Here is a 23,522-nt window from a genome sequence, read left to right on the forward strand (position 1 = left end):
TGCTTTGCATGATGTAATTTCCCGGTTTGTATAAAATTAAGCAGACCACGAGTGGATTTCTTTAGACCTGTAAATGATAAGATTTTAATTAATGTAAAAGGTAATGTATTTGATGGTTGCTGGAAATCGTTAAAGTAGATCTTGTCAATTTCCTGGTTTTATTGAATTTCCACAGAAATCTCATCATTTAATCTTAAGGATAAGGCCTAATTTAGTTTAGTTTGAGCTCTGTGTCTTAGCATGGTGGTGATGTTATCATAAATCCAGCAGATTCTCAAAGATATGCTAAGATGTTAAGGTAGAGTTTGTGGACTGTCTACCAAAATTTGATCTTGCAGGGAAGGAGCTTTAAAAATTATTACTTCAACCTGGCGTAGGTTTTCTGTTTTGCTGCAGCAGTTTCTTGTTTGTAGCTGAATGGTTTCCGAATATCGTCACTGTAAAATTAAAGGCAATGGAGGCAACAGCAGAAAATCCTAGACAGTTCCTATTCCAAACATTATTATCCGCATCAACATAGTGCAAAAATGTTTTTTATACGCGCGCATGTTGACGTGATTTGCCTGCCCGCGAAAATTGTGTCGTTCTGTCCCGGATGCAAATGATATGAAAATATATGAGAAAACAAACTTGGAATTTTAACCTTACCTCTGCTTTATTTTTATGGAGTCAAATAGATAAATTATCTACTTAAGATACATTTATATCATTAAAGCGGCTGCAAACATTTTTACTCTATGTTATCCGCATCTAGTCTCCAACCTGTTAAAATGCGTAACATGTCATTCTAAATCCTTGAAATCCCCTTCTATTTAGACCTTCACCAATGCCAATGACAATTTGTGCTCCGGCATCCCCCAGTTCTCTTAATTCCCCCAGAATACTCTGATATCCTAACAGGGATCTTCTCCAAGGTAATAGCCTTCTTAAAAGTGCTAAAGCAAAAATAATAGATATTACAGAAAAGCAATTATGAAATATTACTTGTTGAATAATAAAAGGGGAGGTATCTTTGCCAAGACTTGGATTCAGCTGATGTATTTGGGAATAAAAGAAATGGTCTAAGAGTGATGAAGCGGCCCCTGTATGACGAATATTTTGTTTGGTGTTCCGTATTAAATTCAGGCACCATTTAATAAATTTAGAACTATAAAATGCTAGAAAACTATAATGCGGGTTGTGATGTTTAATAAAATCTGTCGATTTTCGGCAATTTTTATAGAGACTCTATCGCAAATGTATTGTACAACGCCAGGCAAATTCGTCAGTCTTTTGGTAATTGTCAGGAATAAAAAGTGCGTGTGCTTAGCTATAGCCGTATATTACTGTTGTTAAAAAAATATTGTTTTTCCTTAGGATTTTCAGATTCCTAGACTGACACTAGCATAATTTATGCTTGTTTTGTGTCGATGTTTTTGCGTGGCTTATTTGTAGAATGAGCCTGTTATCCAATATAATATTGCGGTCTCGAGATAAAAGAAGATTTTCTTGTAACCTAGCCCGGCCTAGCCCACGAGATCTATTACTTTATATTATTGTTTTATGTATTCGTTATTATTTGTAATTCCTGAACACAACATATAAGGAATTTGATTTCAGCCGAAAGCGATGAAGCTCCACCCCAAGGTAAAGCTTTTGAAACCAGATTGACGGTGCCTACCCGAATAGATGACCCCGAGACTTAAGCCTCTGACCCCGACATAGTATGGCAAAGTTTCACCAATGTGTAAAGCAGTTTAGTCTACACGAAGTTTTATGTAAGGAATTTCGGCTAATGCTTTGAGTGCTCAAAATTCCTTAGCAATTCATCTTCTTTTTTCTTCTTTTCTAAAATAAAAATATGAAGTAAAATTTAGGGTCATGAAGATGTCAGACGAAAAGCGAATATGTATGACTGAAGACAATTCATTACAATTATTGTTTGCACTGTTCATACATAGGAAAAGCCAACTCAACGAAAGTTATCGAAATATGATTTTTATCGAAATATTAAGATAAAAAGAAGTTAGAGTTCAAAACGTAGTTCATGGTATTCAAAAAGTGTGATCTCAACTACGTCAGTTTTGCCAGTAGATTTGTAGGCGTCAGAATCGTCATCGGACTCAATCTAAAGCTTTGGAAGCTTAAAATGAACTCAAAACCAAATACTATACCAATGAATCGTACAAACGCGTGCGTTCAAAATTTTTATTTTTTCACAGTCTGCCATTTATTTCTAGAACTTTTTCAGTTTTTGACCTTCCGCATAAAGCACTCCCTCTCTAAGGGTTTAACCAAAGATTATTAAGTGGATCTCCCTGCTATGATATGATCTTTGTTCTCCCCACCTAGGGTAGAGCTTAAATGCTACAGAACTGGGAAATGAACAGTTAACATTGTGAAAAGGGGATTGCCTACTTGTCGGAGTAATTATCATATGTACAGAATTTTGAAAAACAGAGAGACACGTTATGTCTTGAATATCTCGGTTATGTCCTGGTTAAAGGGGTGCCTCGGTAAATAGGCGATATGAGGAGGTTCCCGAAGGATTTGTATTTAAAAGAAATGGTATTACTGATCCTAATATATAATATAAAAGACAAAGGTAACCTGAAAGTGCTTGTTTTTCCCTTATGTTTGCAAGGGATTTAAGTAATAAACCTTTGTGTTTTCAAGTCCACCAGTCCCCTCCCAGGTTCTTTCAAGTTGCCTTTGATGCCCAGATTTCCAAGACCCGTCATCACCATGTGTATGCTTCGTACATCTTTATTTAAATATCAAGTTTCAAAGACCTGATCTAGCTCTTTCCATTGCAGTGCATCAAACGATGGCTTAAAGAGCAGCGAACGTGCCCCACTTGTAGAGACCACGCCCTGCTTCCTTCGGAGTACCCTTCGCTTCGGTAAAAACACTCCTATAGACTGCTATATTTTACACGTAATTGTGAATACCTTCGCTGTTTTTATTCTTATGAATAAATAGTTTTCAGATTTCGTCCTTATTTTGTTTGATGCTTCAGAGTACATAAAACACTAAAACAAATGCCCGATATTGTGTTAGCTCTTCCCAGGAACAAAAAAAATTTAGTATGTTGAATAAAATGTTTTTATCCTTAAATCACTAGTGTGGGTTTTCTACCATCTTCAAAGTTGACAAAGTAGAAATTTGTATATTCTAATAGCCTCGGTTGGCTGAAGCATCAAAATATGAAGCTCATAAAAGCTTCATATTTTGATGCTAAAGCTGCTAAAGCTTTTATGAGCTTTAGCAGTTCATAAAAGTTTTTTTCGTATGTCTCATTAATCGATCGTTATCAATTTGCACCATATGCCCTATTAAAGTTTACTAACTACAGATGATTCTCACAAGAAGGATCCAACTACCTGTCCTATAAGTAGGGCATTCCAGTGGCCCAGTGTCTGGTACCATAGTTTATTTTCTGCTGTTTTTCACTATGAACTATTGATTGCTGTTGGCGTGCATCTGCCCCCGAAGCCTTAGCGTAGATATTTCACTTATTTATGAAAACATATTCTGCTTTGATTCGTTCTCCCTGTAATGTAGTCGATTGTTGAAATGATGGAGAAATACTAGGCCCTTTTTATCACCATAGCTCACACAATATCCCAATCCTTAATTGTATATATATATATATATATATATATAGGACTTAAAACTAATCTGGACTTCAAATGTAGTCTAAGATCACTTTGCTGAATTGACATCCCTCCTCTCAATTACCAGATTTTGATAGCATTTTGTGACAACATTAACTTGCAAAAACCACAATTATTTACAAATCATTTTTAATATGAAGAATGCTGTTACTTGTAGCCATGCGTATATGAAGATCTTCACCTTTAAAATTTAGAAAACTAAAGAAAGCTGTAATTGTGTCGGAAAGATTTGTAAACTCAATTACATCATATAAAAAATGAACATTAACGCAATGATTTGTTTTGTTAAATATCTTCTTATAGCATTGTATTATAGGTAAAAAAATGTGTATGCTTTTAGATATTCTCTTAATTGTGTTGTATTTGGTACATTTTATGAAATATGGTAGATTCTTTTAAACGGGTCTGCAGATTACAGAAGTGTTGGTGTGTATCAGGTCATGCAATGTGACCCCCATGCAAACAAAATCTGCAATCTTACTTGCTTTTTCACATTTCATGTGACACTGAACATTAACAATGCCGTTTTCTGGCTTTCCCAAAGGGTGTAGACCCCCCACTTTCCCCTTTCTCGACTTTCCTTTGCCCCCCTTCTTACCACACTGTCTACTCTCCGCTACTGAGTATATGTGTGATTATAAATTAATCCTTTCTAAAACCTGAAGAAGGAGTAGCAGGGCGATCTTATTTTATTTGAAGAAAATTTATAGCTTTCAGTTTTGTACTGAACCTTATAGACTTAAAGTTGCTTTTAACTTTGCTGTTAGCTTCAGCCTCAAACATAACGACAGTCCTGGGATGAATAATGTTTTTAGTCCCTTGTGTTTTTTGAACAGATAGGTTTGCAGTGATTTCCAAAGGTGAACGGGCAACTGTTTGTTTTCGTTTCATTATCCTAAGACTGAGGTCGACATGCGAAAGAAGATACAATCTACCATATCACATTTTTAATTTTCGTTGGTAACTCTGTTACAAATTTGCTTGATTTAATTGTAAATTTTCTAGATTTTTTTCATTTTATGACAACCCGCGTATTTGTGGTATGCTTTTTCTAACTTTGCTAATACTCTTGTATGCATTTAAAAACAATCACTTCAAACCATTTCGGTAAATCCTACCATTTTCGTTAAACAAATGGATAAAAACGCCACAATTTCGCTGTCTTTAATACACTAAATGTATAGGAATAATTCAAGAAATGCATTCTAAGAGTGTGTACCAGATACCTAAATACCGTTAAAGATGTGCTCCTAAACCATTGCATATGTTCCATGTTTTAATTTGGTGTAGTCTTATTAAAACACATGAAAATAAAAACCTTCCAGATGGTGAAAACCTTTCATACCAGTAGCATTGAGAATGGAGGGAAAGGATAGCCTACTCAAGGGAAAATTAGCTGCGGGTGCAAACCTTTGTTTATATAAAAAGGGGACATTAGCCTATTGTTTAGGATATAAAGAGGAGGACAATAGCGAAAGCCAGTTGGGCTGCAGGGAAAATTGCCTCCATAGTTTGTAGGTTGGAAAAGGCTCTGAAGAATTATTCATCTAAGGCCTTGTGAAGAGTTTCACCCTGTATTTCCTAGTTGTGAATTTTTTTATTTGTGATGGCATTTGATATTTGGTTATGCTTAAAAAGGCCAATCTTTTTCGTATTTCGGAATTGCCATAAATGACTGACCACGTTCTAACACGCGTGTGGGCGTTCTAACACAAGTTTTGTTTTGACAAACTACCTTTAAACAGTTTTGTTCCGAACAGTCCCCTCATTCTCCAAGAAATTTTTTTATTTTGTAAATTATAGAATGATTACTTGTCATGATACATAAAACACCAACCTTTGTAGGTGGCCAGGTACCATAATAGCAAAGTGAACAGGGCGGGGTTTAGGCGTGGTATTTTCAATTTCTTTTTATTGGCCCTCTTTATCTTCTTGATTGGCCCTCATCACGGATTTTTTACCGTAGACCGCCAAGCTGCTGTATCAGGCTGAGGACAAACCTAGTTCATGCCCCACGGCCCCCTTCGTCGGAGGCCCTGTAATCAGGGACGATGGCGACCGGGTACGGATTGATACCTAGTAAAAGAATCTGGCACAGGGACTATTAGACCGTTAAACGCTTTTTATAAGAATATAGTCTACAAGAATATCTAGGCTGAAACTTCTGCATAATTTTTTAGAATAATCCGAGGCTCAAGCTTCATCAAGAACAAAAGTTTTTGTTTTTTTTAAGTTTTTTGAATGCTAAAAACATTCGGGTTTCACACTGTCTCTTAAAATAGATGTATCCGGCCTTAGAGTCAATAACATTTTGTGTCACTGAAGTATAATTTAAGAACAATCTTAGGGTCAAAATAAAAAAAATTGAGAATATTGAAGCTCAGCAAAAAATTAGGTATTCTTTAAAAATGTGTGCATTGGCATAGGACACCTACTGTTGGACAGCTTTGAAATCCAACAACATTCAAGAAATCTGTTTTCTAAAACCGTTTCTGCTGTAATGATTTTTGCATATCTCAACTTTCGTCTTCTTTACGTGGTTTTTCGATGTCAACATATGACTTGGCAGATATTTCGCTTATGACGTGAAGGATTAGACAAGCTTAAATACTGATTGCTTGGTTTTGATTCCGATGCCCAGACAATTCCTTTCTCGTCAGTAGTACTTCCCGCCACACTTTGTTGCCAGGTCAGACCGTCACAACGATTTCATCTTTCTCCGTGGTTCCATTTTTACAAAACTGAGAAGATTCACATGAATAAAATATCCCCTTTGTGTCATCATTCAACAGGGTTTTACATACACCCAAGAAAATTCTTGGCGGATTACATTAGTTTTCTTTCCAAGGTAAATCTTCAATGTGACGTGATGTCACTAATCCGCAGAACTGTTCACGTCATAGCCTGGATTTTCAACTAGTCTCTTTTAAGGTCGTCGTGACATTTAACCAGATTTCGAATCATTCTGAAATAATCAGTTTCCAATCAATCTTTTTTTTAGTCTGTGTAGCTACTTACCAACAAATTACTCCTTGCCAATCTTTATTTTAAGGAAACTTCATCACTGTACGATTCCTTAAAAAAAATCCAATATGAAACCGAGGCTATTTGAAAATGAGTGGACGAGAAGTGCATCTTTCTAATTACCACATTTCTTTTTCTGCAAGCTTCGCTTTTCACTTATTGCGAATTATGCTGCTTTTGTCTGCTTTTAGATCGTTTTTTGTACTATGATGGTGGTGTTACATCACCAAACAATTCTTCAATTATCATTGCGTGGGCATGAAATAGTACTGGCTCACACAAAAATGAAAAGTCATGCAAAACAATAACCATATTGAAAGTACACACTATATATGAGCAAGATAAGATATATGAGTTGTATAATATAAAAATTGTTGTAAATACAAAACACCTGCCCAGGTTATAGTAGAAAGTGCAATATCAATTCAGTCCTAATTTTTAATTCTGCAAATTTAATCCAGTCTGCAAATATGCACAGAAAACTTAACCGTTCAAACTTGGCAAGACGCTGTAGTGCTTGACCTTTCCTTTCTTTCCTGACAAAGCATACAGACCAAGTCATAGATGATGTTGCTAATATTTCATTTTTTAAAAAATATAATTGAAAAGATAAAAGTAAAATTCTTAGGGAGGCAAATGGGGCAAATTTCGTCAGGAGGAGGGTTGAAGTGCTTTATGAACCTGGGAAAATAAATTTGCAAAGTAATACCCAAAAATGTGTGGGACAAGAAAATGATCACTTATTTCAGAATATAGCTGAGTCTTTATTATGTTACTGTTAACATTACGGGCTTTTAAAAAATTACGTTACGCCTTGGGGGTGGCTCAACAAATTTTTTATTATTCTCCGTGGCGATAAATAAGGGGGCGAGGTTAGTTTGTACTTGATTCAAATGTAATGCTATCGATGATGTCGACTATGATGCTGAGGAGAAATGTTGTACTGTATAATATAGAACCAATGTGGACAGGCGACTGACAAAAATAAAATGTTTTCTGCTGTTGATTTTTTTCCCATCATATAGCCTCCGTAATACGGGGACCGATTTGAGATAAGCGATTTAAAGGTCGTCCAATGGCCAGAAAAGTTTCTCTTATAGAGGTGCATTTGTTTTGTTGTTGGTACTTACTGCAGTTAAAAAGATATAAAAAAGGATGAGATTTCTTAATTTTTTCTCCTATCCCCTTTTATTTTCCTAAAGTTTTATTTCATTGGCAAGAACGGCTGTATTTGTGCTGAGCGTGACGTAGCCTGTGTCCCAGACCCCTAACTTGAAAGGTAGGGGTCTGGAGCACTGGCTAAGCGTGACGTAAAGCAGGGGGGTCTTGTGAAAAAACGAGACGGAGCCACTGATCATTGAACAGCCCTTTCTGTTATTGAAGATTAATAAGGAAGATAATAATATTTTATTCAGTTTCTGATTCTATTGAATATGTTCTGTGCAAGCAAAGGTTGAAAATCCTCCGCAACCTCTTACATTCAACACGTAAGCTACGTATAGACAATTCTCTTTTGTATATAAATTGAATTTAGACTTAGATTTTTAGCCTCGACGATTTGCATATCAATCAGGTTTTGAATGTATTGGTTCATTTTTCAATTCAATATCATCCACTTGTGTTTAATTAGCCATTTAGCTATTGTCATCTCATATTTCTATTGTTAATCGCGTAAATCACCAACGTAAAATGAAGAATACAAACCCCCCTCCCAAACAAATTACCATATGCCCGTATGCCCGTGTCTTTCTTCTTGCGAATTGAACTCTTTCAATTTTCTTATTTCTTTTCAGCAGAATTTCTTTCATACAATTTAAGAGGAAAATTGACTATTTTCCTGATAATTGTTCAGGGACGGCCTTTCAAAGGGTCTCAGAGTGCCGTGAAAATTGCTTTTCAAAACATTCTTTGTAACAAAACAATTATTGCGATTGATCTTGTATTTTGAGAAAATAAAAAGGCCATGTCTATTGTGTGTGTCACAAGAAGAAAACAACAGAAATGGCTTGTCGCTTTTATTAAGCCCAAGGGAAGTCAAATAGGATAATTTGCTGGGAATTCCGCAAGAATACCGCCAAAATTCTGAGGCGCTGCGGCAGATGTTCACCATTGATAAAATACAGGATTTTCGAGAATTTTCACAAAGCCTCAAAAGTTTACACGGCGGTTAAAATAGAATGTGGGTTTAGGGATGCCACCGATTGATGGCCTGCAGTTTTTCTTGCACAAAATAATGGCACCCGGAAGCCAACTGGATACCATCCTCGACCTAGCATATCAAGTAAACAGCTTGATATGTTGTTTTTGCTTCTGGAAGGGATCGAATCGAAGGTCTACATACCTTTTCCGTTTTGCTAACTCTACGTACATGATAATTGCAGTGCGGCTACAAATTATTAGGAAATTGATATTCCAAATAATTATGTATTTTGTTCAGGAGTGGCTTCCGGAAATTTTCCTGCCGAAATATTCTAATTATTCCTCTTTTTTAAGTGACTGTCTTGCAGGCAGGTTTTTAAAAAACAGTGTTTTGTAGGCTTTCTTGAGGTTGCACGTTGTATGCTGGTCTATGACAAGCTCTGACATTCTTCTTACTTGCAAATAAATTTAACGACGCCTATGCTAAAGAAGTTTCCCCGACATTGTCTTTGTCATTTCTCGTTACCTAGTTTTATTTTTTCCCAAGTTTAAAAAAACTTTTCTTCGAAAGTCAACTGAGATAATTGCGTCGTATCGTAGGCGTAAGTATCTTTAGAATTCAATATTTTGTTTACTGGCGTGCTAAGGGTTGCGGCTTCAAACGTTGGGCAAAAGCCGCAAATTGAAAGGCAGAATGCATTGCGGTCGCAATTGAAGAATAGAAATTTTAACCAATCAGATTCGAGTATTCTTAATCCGTTGTGTGTGATTTTGGCCGACGGTTGTTTCAAGGCGAAACCTTTGCTTTGCAGTAAATTTGTTGTTCGTGGGAATCGATATTTACTGTCCTTGTCACAAAATTGTGACTCATATTGATTGGTTAATACATTCTAAATATCAACCCGGACTGTCGAAATCGGCAAAGAAGAAATCAGAGTGGTTTTCGAGGCCAGAAGAATGATTTTATTAGCGTGATTGTTCATTGATTCGCCGCCCGCAAATTACCCTGCTTCAGGACTGTCTGGAATTCAAGAACAAGGCAAACGGATCAAAAATGGCTGATGATTTAGATGATGGTGTTATTGAAGTACAAGTTATCCCACAAGATGATAATTGGGGAGAAACTGCGACAACAATTACTGAGACGGCTACTTCGTACTGCCCGAGTTTTGATGGTGACTACGAAACTTTTGACGAGAAGCCCAAGACTCCATTTGCAATCGGTTTGAATTTCAAGCAGGTTATATCAATCATAATTTCGTGTTTACTTGGCTTACTTGCCGTTTGCTCTCCTGTTGCTTTTGTTTTACTCCCGATCTTGACATGGGGCACTCTTTCTTGTGGAAGTATTTGTGACGGAAAGTTCATTAGTCTGGGCGTAAAGATAATTATATTGTTGGCCGGGATTTGGGCATTGTACTTTCGGCCAAGAAAAGCGATGATGCCAAGAATTGACATTTTCAAAATGAGTTTAATGGTATTGTGTTTTACCGTTATGATTTGTTTCTGGCTTTTCTATGCGTTTAGAATTATCGAAAGGAAAGAGAAGGCCTTGTTAACAATTCTCGAGTATGCATTATCGTACACAGATTCGATGCTTTTCCTCCATTATTTATCCCTTGTTGTTTTGTGGATAAAGCACAGAGAAAAGGCCTTTACCATAAAAGTTATACGAAGCGCAGATGGGGCAAGCAAATACTACAACATTGGGCAGCTCAGCCTACAGAAAGCTGCTGTCTTTGTTTTGGAAAAGTATTATCGTGATTTTGCAGAGTATAACCCGTACCTCGAAAAGCAGCCTTCCCGTTCAAAGGCAAAACAATTTCAAGGTCTCAAATTTTACGATGTAGATGGCCGGGGGAATAATGATTCGGCGAATATCGCTTCACAAACAAGGGCTGTCCTTGCTGCTAGTGCAAGGCGTCGTGAGGGGAGAAACGACAGGTTTTACGAAGAAGCTGAGTTTGAAAGAAGAGTGAGGAAACGGAAAGCACGCTTGATTGTTGCTACAGAAGAGGCTTTTGGGCATGTTGCCAGAATAACTCAGGAGAAATACAACGATGGGAATGTCATGGACCCGGATGATGCAGCCCAGGCAATTTTCCCGTCGCTGGCAAGGCCGTTGCAAAAGTACCTGAGAACCACTCGTCAACAACCCCGATTTACCATGGAATCGATTATAAAGCACCTTGCTCATTGTATAAGATGCGATTTGTCGCCAAAGTCATTTTTGGAAAGGTACACAGCAAGCCAGCCTTGCATAGCTTTCATGGGACCAGACCGCAAGCAAGAATGGAATCTCGTATCTGTTGAGTCCCCACATAGATCTTTACGTGAAGGGACAGTTTTCCAGTTGAAGAAAGATGATATCTCCTTGGTAGTGACTGTCAGACAAATACCTCTTTTTAAACTCGAAGAAGAACCGTTTGATGTTGAGAACAATCGATTTGTCTTACGTCTTAATTCGGAAACCTCAGTCTAACATCATTCTTTTGTATGTGCCAGGCAGAAATGATGCCTCTGTCGTCAACTACTTGACAAGTTCTGACCAACTTTGTTACTGATGACAGTGCAGTTTGACCCAAGGCTCTGTCATATGGTAAAAACATTCCAGGTCTAGAGATAATTGACAGTCCAAGGATACAAGTGAATTGACGTAACGATGTTTGTACGATGGTACCGCGGTATCTTGGCTTACTGTATACTTGCAATGTTACAGTACTTCAAGGCATGTAAAGGTGTAAAATCAAGTTGAATATGTAAGGAATTTTGATAACATGAACCAACCTTTCGTAATTCATGGACATGGAAACAATGTGACAATGACTGTGGATAAATATGAATGCCACAAACTCAACAATATTTAGTTTTAACTGCTCTGTACGTTAGTATATAATGCAAGACAAAACTCAGTTTTGCAGATATGCTATCAGTATCTTTTATGATGTGTCAATTCTAGAGGCTTTTCAGAAACCCTAGGTTGTGTGCTTTGAATAGTTTTGCTCTTGTTAATAATTGCTTAGAACTTTTTGTCAGAAGCCAGTTGACATCGTGTAGATATTCCCTTAATACCCCTGAACATGACTATTCCTATCTTCAAAAATATTCTACATTTATTATCCCAACCCCATTTCAATGCTGTAGCAACTGATTAAGATGTTTATAAATATTAGATAGACTTTTTCTTCTGTTTATAAAGGTGACGAAGTTAAGGTGACATATCTTTTTGAGTGTCAACCAATCTAAGTTGTGAAGAAGCTTTGCCAATGACCTCAATTCATTTGGGGTCCTGATGTCTATATGCTTGTATTGTGTTTAATTCTTAAAATTTCAGTATTTCACATGTAAACTTTACAATTAGGAGATTTTTACTCTCAACAACAAAAACCCCCCACTTCCCTTGCATGATACAGAATAATGTGGATAACTGTAAGTGTTTAATGTGTAAAGTAGTTCTTAGTACTCTGATGTAGAGGGTTGCACATAATTTTGTGCTTTAGTGGTCTTCTCCCCCATTGTTATTAAACCCCGAATTACTTGGAAAACCAGATACACCCTGCTATTAAGGAAGGGGAGATGATAGGGTAAAAGTTTTTTTTAGGAAATCTCAGTTGCTCTATAATTGGGTGATAACTGGATTTTACATAAGTAGTATTTTATCTGAATATGCTGTTGTATTTGTTCTTATGTTTCAAATTCTTGCCCAATATGGTCCTTCCTGTTTGAAAATTCCTCCCCTAGGAAAGGAAATTAAAATGAAAAACCTGGTGATGTCAAGCATCCTTTTTGTATTGTTAATAATTAATTTTAATTTTCTTAATCCACTTATTCTTGGAAAACAGCAGAACTCTCATAGTCTTTTTCTGATGTAAGTTGTGGATTTAACTCTGTTGATAAAAAATCTGTCAGCTAATTTGTTCATTTTCATTGTTTCAGTGGTTTTTCAAACCTTCCAAAAAGCAAAGCAATTCTTGTAAATTTTATAAATTCCTGATTGAACAAAGTTAATTGCTTATATCTCTTATCTAAAGTTTTATCAGGAGGCAATTTTGCGCTCTAAAAGGTCATTTGTTCCAAATTCAAATTGATATTATATATTTTATGATGCATGATATAATTTACGTCATCAACCAGAGAGGATTATTAAAAAATTCAAGAGGTGGGGTTTTCTGGTTAAAAGGGTTTTGTGGATGGGTAAAGACTCTGAAGCTAGGATTTTGACTCCTGTGGTGGTGTAAGCCTTTGGGGGAATGGTGATGTCTCTAGAATGTGTTCCCAGTTACGAAGAAAACGTATTGTTTTGAGAAGGGAGGCAGCTTTCAAACCGAGATGAAGCCCATCATAATGTTGATTCCGGCAACCTATCCGTAGTCAGTAGCTGAGAAGTGAAATCCTGGTAAAGTGTTCTATATTTTATGAAATACCAAAAGATATGATTTACAATTTACTTAGGATTTTGAATCTTCTGTTCACGATTTGCGAAAACAAAAAAGAATAGGTGATAAAAATTTGATCGAAAACCTCAAAAGATTAAAAATTGATGCGGCCACCAACACAACTATCAACCACATAGGGTAACAAAACCGCGATATCAAAGCCTTCGATTGCGCTAGGAAATTGGCAATTAGTTTGGGTACTTACTGAAATGTAAATAAAGCAAATCATGTTGACATGAAGTGACTAGCAAATTCGTTTCGATAATAGTGGTAGAGTACTGAGACAATAATCTCTTTTCTTTCAAAGTTCTTCCACTGTTATAGCTGATCTAGATAGATACGTAAGCTTATCAAAAAGGTATTTCTTGCTTTAACACCACGGGAAGAACGACATGGCTCTCCGGCTCTTCGTGCTTACTTTATCATGGTGCACAAGGGTACAACGGTACCAAAGGTAATTGGTACTGTTTATCGTAAAGTCGTCTGTTGTTGGCTTTAAAAACGTTCTCCTGTATTTGAATGATTCTAGACTATTTTGCATTGATCCTATCTGAAGCAATATACGTTCACATTTCAAATCTCAAGTATTGATACGCGACATGTAGTTTTAACCAAAAACAACGTTCCATATTAGCGATTGAATGTTTGTGCCGTCGTGCATGATGATTTACTTGAATGGCCAACAGATACTGCAAAGTCCAAAGAAATGCCCCCGCCGGGCAAAACTCTGAAACGTTCCTCAGAAACACACTGTAACAAGGCGATGTTTGGGTATAGCATTTTTCTTTCTTTTGCTACATTGTTCCTCACATTCTTTATACGAGCGACTGTAATGTTTTCTTTGCTCAGAGAAGCAGGCCCCCAGTATTTCTCTGATGTCGGAGTTTGTCCTTTATCAAGTCGACAGTAACAGTGCATTATATTAGTGAATTTTTGTTCGTTTTGCCCCTATCTAAACAATTTCCATCAGCCCTGTGATGTCCACAAAGCGTGTTTCTTTCAACAGGTTTTTGTCTATGAAAGGTTGATACTTTTACCGTAAGGGTAGCTCGATAAAATTTTTGGACCACTCACATTTCCAGAGTCTACTCATACAGAATATTTATTTTTCCCGGTTGACATATGCTTTATTGTGGGGCAGCAAATCGCTACTTTTGCAGAAAAGCTTGCAACAGCTTCAATAGCAGACAATTTTTAGTAGCTTGGGTTAAATGCTCCAAGCCTCTGCTTGATGACACTTTTGGCTGTTTGGAGATACATGCAAGTTGAAGGGTGGGGGGGGGGGGGCAACGTGTAAAAATTGAGCTCGTAGCTTTGTAAAATTGATTTTCATGGAAATTCTCTGTTTATCTCTGCGAACGACCGCAAAGTCTACGAGGGATAAAAGCTTGCTTGGTGTGTGCTTTGTTCAGCAGAACCTACTGCGCATGCGCAAGATTATATCTAAGATTTCTACTGTTTCACCGAACTCTTCTTTGTGTGTACTTGGATGAGCGACGAGTTTAAATTTGAATGTGGAGAAAATAATAAAGAGTTCAAGTCATGCCCGTGTGAAGACGGAAAAAGTTCATCCATAAACACCAAGAGGAACATACTAGTAGATCTGAATGTGAAAATAAAAATCTCAAAATGTGCACACGAGATTGAAAAATATCGGAGAGGAATTTCTAGTATGAAGCATGCTATAACCTATCCTATCACATCCTTCATTTTTTTCAAATAAAGAAGGGTACAACATTTTAATGTTTTCGTGGGAAACACTCAATCCTAAAAAATGACCAAATGTTTAGTCATTAATATTCAGTTTTGATGAAATGCTTAAAATGTAATAAAGAAGTGAAAACCGCTTTTGTAAACAGAGGGAGGTTCGTTTTCACCATTGAATGCTGACTTGACAATCTTTACAGTCGTGCACTCGCGTTTCTGAGTGGCCTATTTTGATCCAAAACTAAGCATAACTATTTTGTAACGGCTTGCCCCCTTTACTTTGAAGAAAGAAATAAACTGTTGGTGAAAATTGAAGAGAGGTATCCCTATATAAAAAATCTTAGTCATGAAAACAAGTTTATTTGGATGATGAGTCAAAAAGATAATGATTTGATTCGAATTCTTGTGAAAACAGTAATGCGAGCATTCCAAAAGCGTGACCTTTTGAAAACTTTTGCTTATCATTTTGCTGTTGTATATCTAAAATGTTATAATTTTTGTAGCTACTTGTAGTAATATTTAAGATGTAGCAATTTTGAATAACCATTTAAGTTTGCGACGTTTTGTATTGTTGTAGTAGATTAAGGGCCATTTCGGCCTATACATCTATTATTATATATATATACATATGTGAGTTTTCGAGTTCTGATGTTTTATGCTCCGACGAGTTTAATATGTTAGGATGTTTGAGATCTTACAAGCCAATTTGAAAATCCGTTTTTGTGAAAACACTTAGGATGTGAAAACACGTCTGAATCACTGGTCTAAACCCTGGGTTAATGACCCTTATTCATTCTTTTTGAGCGAATTAATTGCATTTGTAGACGTTGTTTCCAAATAATAGGTGGTCAATAAAGGACAGCAGGGCCCCTTGCAAAGGAGCTCAAGAATCTAGAGTTTCTCAATGTCATTTGTTGTTTTTGGGCCCTTGCTGTTTTTAATCGTATAAGTCCAATAAGAACCGTAGCATCATAGCTGGGATTTGCTAGAAGGGGGCGGTAATAATCTGATTAGGCCATTAGAAGTGGCTTTGGACTCGGGTACATATAATTTTGATAGAAAAGGGTTACAAAATCCTAAATAAAGCCATTTTAAAAGAAAGGGAGTTTTTAAACGGAGATTAACCAGTACCTATGAAATAAACTTTTTCTGCTGCTCCACACTTTGAAAATGCGTCAACACAGGTACACCACACTGAGAAGATTTTCATTAGAGCGTAGGAGAGAATTCGCTAACCCATTCGCTAGAGTCCAAAGCTCCCCGCTTATACGTAATCTTGGCTGAGAATCCGATTTGAAGAGCTCAACCAAAACCAGCCCAGGTAAGCCTTTCCTCTGCTGCTAAAACCCGAAAATCTTTTCTGATTCACAATGCCACTGCAGGTGCCTGCAGGTATGGCCGATTCATTCAAGAAAGCTTGACCTCAATGCCGTTCATACCCCGACATTTTTGAGGACGCTTTTAATTGCTGAAAAGTAAGAAAGGCAAGAAAGCAAATAAAAATTGCAATATTTTTTACGACTATGAAGTTAAGTATTTTAATTACGTTACGGGTAAGTGGAACAGCTGTGAAGAAGTGATATGAATATAACATCCAACTGCGAAAGGATGTTCATGGGGGAAATAACAGCGGACTGAGACATGAGTCCTGTGGGACACCACAGAAAATCTCAGTTGTCTGTGATCAGCTAACCACTATGTCTTCCAATGGTTTTCCGTTTTTAGGTAAATATTCAAAGTTATCCTTATGAAACAGCTTTAATAGTTTTAAAGTTTTGAGAAATATGGCATAATTAGGCGCTTCGAAATCAGTTTTAAGTTCGCCAAAACATACACCTCTTAAACTCTACACGGAAGACGTTTCAGTCAGCGGTTAATAAAACCAATTGATTAAAGCGTGCGTATCGGCTATTAAACGTAGAACCTATGAAGCAATGCGCTCCTATAAAGCAACTATACTTGTCAAAAAAGAAAAATGTTGTAAATTGAAGCTGGTTTATTATTTGAAATAGAAGGTTAAGTACTTCATAGGATATCAAATATCATAGCATGTTTTGTTTCGTTTTTGTCGAGACCTACTGTAACTATATATTTTCTTGGAGATTTAGACAGATTCCCTCCGTGTAAACCAGCATTTCTGAATAGGCTACCATGTTTAAACAAATGATGATATGATCTCACTCTTCGTCGCAGAGGCTGTTGCAAGCAACCAACCTTTTTGTCAGGGGTAGACGCGATCTGATCTCATTCTCCGTCGCAGAGGCTGTTGCAAGCAACCAACCTTTTTGTAAGGGATAGACGCGATCTGACCATACTCTCCGTCGCAGAGGCTGTTGCAAGCAACCAACGTTTTTGTCAGGGGTAGACGCGATATGATCTCACTCTCCGTCGCAGAGGCTGTTGCAAGCAACCAACCTTTTTGTGAGGGGTAGACGCGATATGATCTCACTCTCCGTCGCAGAGGCTGTTGCAAGCAACCAACCTTTTTGTCAGGGGTAGACGCGATCTGATCTCACTCTCCGTCGCAGAGGCTGTTGCAAGCAACCAACCTTTTTGTCAGGGGTAGACGCGATCTGATCTCACTCTCCGTCGCAGAGGCTGTTGCAAGCAACCAACCTTTTTGTCAGGGGTAGACGCGATCTGATCTCACTCTCCGTCGCAGAGGCTGTTGCAAGCAACCAACCTTTTTGTCAGGGGTAGACGCGATCTGATCTCACTCTCCGTCGCAGAGGCTGTTGCAAGCAACCAACCATCTTGTCAGGGGTAGACGTGATCTGATCTCACTCTCCGTCGCAGAGGCTGTTGCAAGCAACCAACCTTTTTGTCAGGGGTAGACGCGATATGATCTCACTCTCCGTCGCAGAGGCTGTTGCAAGCAACCAACCATCTTGTCAGGGGTGGACGCGATCTGATCTCACTCTCCGTCGCAGAGGCTGTTGCAAGCAACCAACCTTTTTGTCAGGGATAGACGCGATCTGATCTCACTCTCCGTCGCAGAGGCTGTTGCAAGCAACCAACCTTTTTGTCAGGGATAGACGCGATCTGATCTCACTCTCCGTCGCAGAGGCTGTTGCAAGCAACCAACCTTTTTGTCAGGGGTAGACGCGATCTGATCTCACTCTCCGTCGCAGAGGCTGTTGCAAGCAACCAACGTTTTTGTCAGGGGTAGACGCGATATGATCTCACTCTCCGTCGCAGAGGCTGTTGCAAGCAACCAACCATCTTGTCAGGGGTAGACGCGATCTGATCTCACTCTCCGTCGCAGAGGCTGTTGCAAGCAACCAACCTTTTTGTCAGGGATAGACGCGATCTGATCTCACTCTCCGTCGCAGAGGCTGTTGCAAGCAACCAACCTTTTTGTCAGGGGTAGACGCGATATGATCTCCCTTGGGGTTTTTTATTGATGTTTAACGACACTGACTAGATATAATATTAGAATATAACGAAATTGTTTCTAAAGTTGTGCGATGGTCCCTTACCGGAGTTCATAAATTTAAGCAAGAATGGATTTCAATGCAGTTTTGGATTGGTGTCAAACCTAAGTGTTTAAGCAACGCATTTACTCTAAACATTGAAAAATTTTAAACCTCTAAAAAGGATAATGAATATCTGAATAATTTGTTATTCTAACATGAGCAAATCTTGTATGGAATAATCTATTGGCTTGTGTACTCAAGCAGCTTCCGACAGAATAAACTTCCTGAAATTTTGTCAATATTTTCTTTGTTAATCCAAATCTTACATATTCCTGCTTAAATCTTTAACAAATCTGTTTTATCGGAAATCCGTTATAGTCCGTGACACTGCCTTGTGCATGAGGGAAAATCATAATGGCGGCAAATTTCGAATGACGATTCAAGCTTCTTATAAATTTTATCATAGTTTTATTCAGAAAAAATTGTAAAACCTCCATTTCAGTCATGAAAAAGTAAAGAAATCTTATTGCAAATCAAAGGTAACCAAATATATTCACTTGGAATGGGAAAATAACTGTCGTTTAGGATTTGATGGGAGGTCTGATAACAAGAAAGTACATTCAGGTAGGCCGTGTTAAGAACTTTTTCTTTGTTTTTGTATTATTGTATTTATATTTGTTTCTACCTAACATCCGAAGGTAGTTTTTAGGACACTGAGAAGGGGTGAGAAACCCACCTGCGAAGCTAAACTGCTATTTTGTCTAAAAAGCTTCTGATATTTCCGTAAATATTCCTATGTACTACATTTTGTGTGGAAAGTACTAAAGCGCGATATAACGACTTCTTTCGTTGTTCTGAATCAGATTGGCAATCTCTTTCAACAAGATATGATACTTAAAGATGTTCTCTACGCCACTGTTCTCCAGCATTTCCACTTTGAGCAATCTGTTGTGGACAATATTAAAGACTGACTGTTACTAACAATTGCAGAAAATACTCGGAACTTGTTGTTACTCATTTTACAGTCTGACACCCTAACTAGGCAGGCACCGCGCAGCCATTGGGCTAGCAGAGGCTATAGCCCACCCACTTTTTTGCAATAATATGCTAGAAAATTATTTTTAAGGTTTACTCTAACGCAACATTTGATAGTTTACTCCTATGTAGTAGCAGTTCTTCTTGGCTGGAAACCATTTTTTTTCTTTTTCTAGGTGTTTCATCTTGTTTAATGATATGATGATTTTCTAACTTCGTTAGCTTGGTTTTTTTTACCCTCGAGCTAATTCTATCTATTTTTATAGTTATTGATAATTTCTCTGAGCCAGACTGTTTATAAAAATTCAATAGAAATAAGCAATTATTTTCTGAAAGGGGCGTTTTCCGGCCTCAAATTCTTTCGGTCACACCCATTTCAGCCCCTCCACTTTTAGAGTGGTGCGCGGTCCCAGTAACTAGGTTCAATTAAGGCTTCATTCATTCATGGGATAAAGTGGTAAAGTTAGTATTTTGTGTGAAGGATTTGATGTTGTGTACCGTATAATTTACGCGCTTTGCCTCTCGACGAACAATTACAGCATACCGATTGTCAATTCCTTGCTAAGGCATAGCAAATACGCATTCTAATGTTGCATTATGGATGGGATTTAGGTATGAGCACATGCATCTCATGGATACCACATGATGAAATTGAAGTGCCAGTTCTCCTTCTTTCTGTTGGCCAAGCGGCTATATGCGTGCCACAAGATAATCCTGTTCTATGAAAAATTGATTGAAAAAACACAAATGATTTATATAGGGACATTATATTATTAGATTCTAAAGACATGAACGCTTAACGCAGAGCTCTTACATAGAGCATTAGGTAAGGTCTAAGGATGCATCGAACAGCATTGAAGACAAGTCGCGACATTATATAACAGCAGCAGGGACAGGACCTATGCCTGTTCACTGGGGTGTGGTGTTTTATTCCCCTCACATTCAGGGCTACAGTCTAGAAGGTGGGGGGAGGGGCAAGAGAAAATTTGAAACCCATTACAAAAATTTGAAACTCTATGAATGAATGAATGTTACATTGCTCTTTTTCTTTCACTCTAACCCAGTATCTCAAAATCATCATCTCAAAAGTTCGATTCTTTGCTTCAAATGTTGGAAATTATGGACATTAACCTTTCCGTTAGCACCTTGAATAATTTAACCTTCACGAATTTGGTTACTTTGTTTTTGAAAGTTGGACATTAATTCAGTCAGCACACGATTAAGGCCATAACTGTGGAATTCCAAACGATTTTATTCATAACCTCCAATTGAGAATTTTTTAACAGACTTTGTCTGAATTTTACTGTTATCAAAGAAAGAAAACTTTGCTACTGCACAAAACAATGTTTTTGAAAGTACATACCAACGTTGACTTGCAACGTGTTGACGTTTGCTGTGGTGTCTTGCCAGTATCAGTGTATAGCTTTTTAGAACTACTCATTTTCTTTTATTCATTTTCACACTTTAGGCCTTCTCTTCTTTTTATCTATAATTGCAACTACCATAGAGTCAAGCAACCACCAAGTTTTGTATGAATAGCAGGCGCACCTTTGGAGATATTTTGAATGCATGGCGTTAATGTACAGCATTCTCCCAAATGAGTGTTTGGGGAGCTCATTCATATTTTTGCCTCCAAAAGGGGGAGGGGGCACCCATTAGAGATGGGCGCTCATTGAGGTGAGGCGCTCATTGAAAATAGATAGAACTCCACCAATAAAAATTGAGCTTTGAAATTCAAACGATCACTTTTTTTACAAAAATATATATTCCTCTCGCATCACACATGTCAAAGGCAAAACAGTTACAACATGTCAATTTTCCTAGTCAGAACCCTCGTCGATTTGCATAAGTACTGGTGTAGCATCTTGAATCTCAAAATTTTCAATGCACAGTCGAATGGATTTTTATCTGGTTCTGTCAGTATTTGATGAAAACTTCCCCAAACGCAACAGCATAGGTTTTCTTAAGTATATTTAGCTGGTGACTGACTAATGGGGTTTTGCTGGTCTCCATCTGTTTTCATAATGTTTGGGGGTGGTTATTGAATTTTTGCTTAAAAAGATGAGGTGCAATAGAGAGATTGGAAAGAGGCGCTCATTGGAAAGAGGGTGCTCATTGGAAAGAGGGCGCTCATTAGAGAGAGTTGCTCCTCCGTTCATATCTTCTATTTCCTCGCTGGCGATGATTTATACCCGGGGTCTAAATCTCAAGTCTTTTGGCGTTGTTCACCGTAAAGAATATCCGAAGGCGATGGTTTAAGACCCAGGATGAAGATTTCTTGGTTTATCTTGAGTAGGTACAAATCTCAAATAGCTATTAAAGTTTGACAAAGAAAGAAAGAAGATTAGCAGAGGATTACAAAATACCTTTGAGTGGAGTGAAATACTTGTGATAACCACAATACTAATGACATTCTATTACCAGCTCCTTTTTAATTTCTTAAAGACTTGACAATTGACATGATCTTCAGAATATTAGATTCTTGAAACAAGATTCTTATTTTAGTATTCATCATTAACTATTCTAACATTTAAGGTAGCCTAACTCTGTAGAAATCACTTGTATTTTTTGCTAAAATGAGAGTGTCTCGAGTTTTTAGGAAACTATCATAATTTTAAGATGAGTACATAGACATTTGTCACGCACTTCCGTCAGGGAGTCAACGCGCACTTCATTTTCTCATTTCAAGAATCTAAACGAAAAGAAAGGACCAAAAGTTGGACCAAAAGGCCCATATAAGGAAATCTTTCCTCTACCCCTCTTTCAAAGGTTTTCTATAATCTTTCTATAAACTTTCCTCGATTAAATTTCATTGCGTTAAAGCGTTGTTGTAACGGGGTTGACTTGTAGTCCCTTAAGTTGCCTTACGTTGAAATGTGTTTTTTATTTTAAAATATGGTGTGGTCGCAAAAATATTATCATTTGTTCCTCTAGGTCCCCAGTCCTCCCCATTTTCGGGTGCTGGCGCCGCCTCAGATAGGACCCTCTTGTTATAAAAAATTTCTTTCTTTTCAAATCTTCTGCAGCCCATGGGAAAACTAAGGTCCATGGGCCTACCTAATCCATTTGTTAATTTGCTCATTTATTATGGGCTCCGACACAGTTTAGAAAGTGGGAGGAAGGGGGGGGGGCAAGGAAAATTTTAAAACCCATAACAAAAGGTTTTGAAAGAAGCTCTATTGTTTTGCAGAAAGTTGGGGGTGGGGGTTACGGCCCTGTTTATAATTCACCGTCTTTGTTCGAAAATTACTTTTTGGCGGATGGGATGACTAATGTGGGATACGATAACAGGACCCACATACGAAAATTTCTACCTGATGACACACCTTTTTAAGGCAGAAACTGACTCAGGGAATGTCAAGTTCACTATGCCAGCTCATGGAAATGGAATCAAATAGAGAACCATATTTTTCTGGCTTTGAATGAATGAAGAAAAAACTAGGTCTTCAAAAACATGTCTCATAATTAACTCTTTTCGTACCTCACAGCGAGATGTTTATTATACTTTCTTAATAGACCATGGTTACAGCCTCTGAATATTTCTATGTTTGTTTACAATAAGATTTTCTGTGAATCATCATAGAAGCCCATTCTGCCTGTCCCGGGCCCCTGCCCTTTGGCCACAGGCCTCTTATCCGTCAGCAAGGTTTGTTTACATGGGAGGCTGAAACAACTGTTTGATGACGTGCCTGCAAAATGGCGGAGAACGGACACTCGGAAAAAGGAGGAGATGAAATTGAAGACATTGCTTGGTAAGAATAGTTGCAATTTTATATGAAATTCAAGTTAACTTGATTTTTTTTGCTAGGCTATTGAAAGTTGATGATTTCATGGAAGTTATGACGAAGTTTCTCCCGTTCTAGGCGGACTGACCTTCTCCTGTGTCTTTCAAAACAACCAGATGTTGAACGACTTAGAGAGCTTTGCAAAGGGAAAAAGATCCCGTCAAGAATGAGGCCAGAGCTATGGAAGGTAGGAAATAGTCCGAGTAACTTCAAATTTTCCACAATGGCTGAAAGCACCAACAGCCATTACTTTAAACTTTCTAGTTGTGTTGTTATGGTAGATGTCTGGGCGGGGGCAAAATACAATGCGGCACCCTTACTGAG

General features: G+C 37.7%; 3 protein-coding genes across 6 annotated transcripts in view; all 3 read left to right on the forward strand.

Annotated features, from left to right (window-relative positions):
* Positions 1–2,967, forward strand: part of LOC135684486 (uncharacterized) — a 56,332-nt gene extending 53,365 nt beyond the window's left edge. For all 4 annotated transcript variants that reach the window (XM_065200067.2, XM_065200069.2, XM_089114939.1 and 1 more), the window contains exon 46: positions 2,796–2,967. In XM_065200067.2, coding sequence (XP_065056139.2) covers positions 2,796–2,885 — 90 coding nt within the window. In that variant the 3' untranslated portion in view covers positions 2,886–2,967. The remainder of the gene's footprint in view (positions 1–2,795) is intronic.
* A 6,608-nt stretch (positions 2,968–9,575) lies between these two features.
* Positions 9,576–12,740, forward strand: LOC135684489 (vang-like protein 2-B). The gene has a single exon (XM_065200071.2). It carries the CDS (start codon positions 9,874–9,876, stop codon positions 11,299–11,301), a length of 1,428 nt encoding a protein of 475 aa, XP_065056143.2. The 5' UTR covers positions 9,576–9,873; the 3' UTR covers positions 11,302–12,740.
* A 9,872-nt stretch (positions 12,741–22,612) lies between these two features.
* The window catches only part of LOC135684488 (TBC1 domain family member 23), a 41,307-nt gene continuing 40,397 nt past the window's right edge, over positions 22,613–23,522 (forward strand). Inside the window, exons 1-2 of the mRNA XM_089114940.1 lie at positions 22,613–23,165; positions 23,277–23,385. Coding sequence (XP_088971066.1) covers positions 23,110–23,165; positions 23,277–23,385 — 165 coding nt within the window. The 5' untranslated portion in view covers positions 22,613–23,109. The remainder of the gene's footprint in view (positions 23,166–23,276; positions 23,386–23,522) is intronic.

The sequence above is a fragment of the Rhopilema esculentum genome, chromosome 21 (genome assembly GCF_057945365.1).
Source record: "Rhopilema esculentum isolate cy_ngs chromosome 21, ASM5794536v1, whole genome shotgun sequence".
Lineage (NCBI taxonomy): Eukaryota > Metazoa > Cnidaria > Scyphozoa > Rhizostomeae > Rhizostomatidae > Rhopilema > Rhopilema esculentum.

Excerpts from the sequence above, each read along its gene's own strand:
- LOC135684489 (XM_065200071.2), top strand. The coding sequence starts at position 9,874 with ATGGCTGATGATTTAGATGATGGTGTTATTGAAGTACAAGTTATCCCA.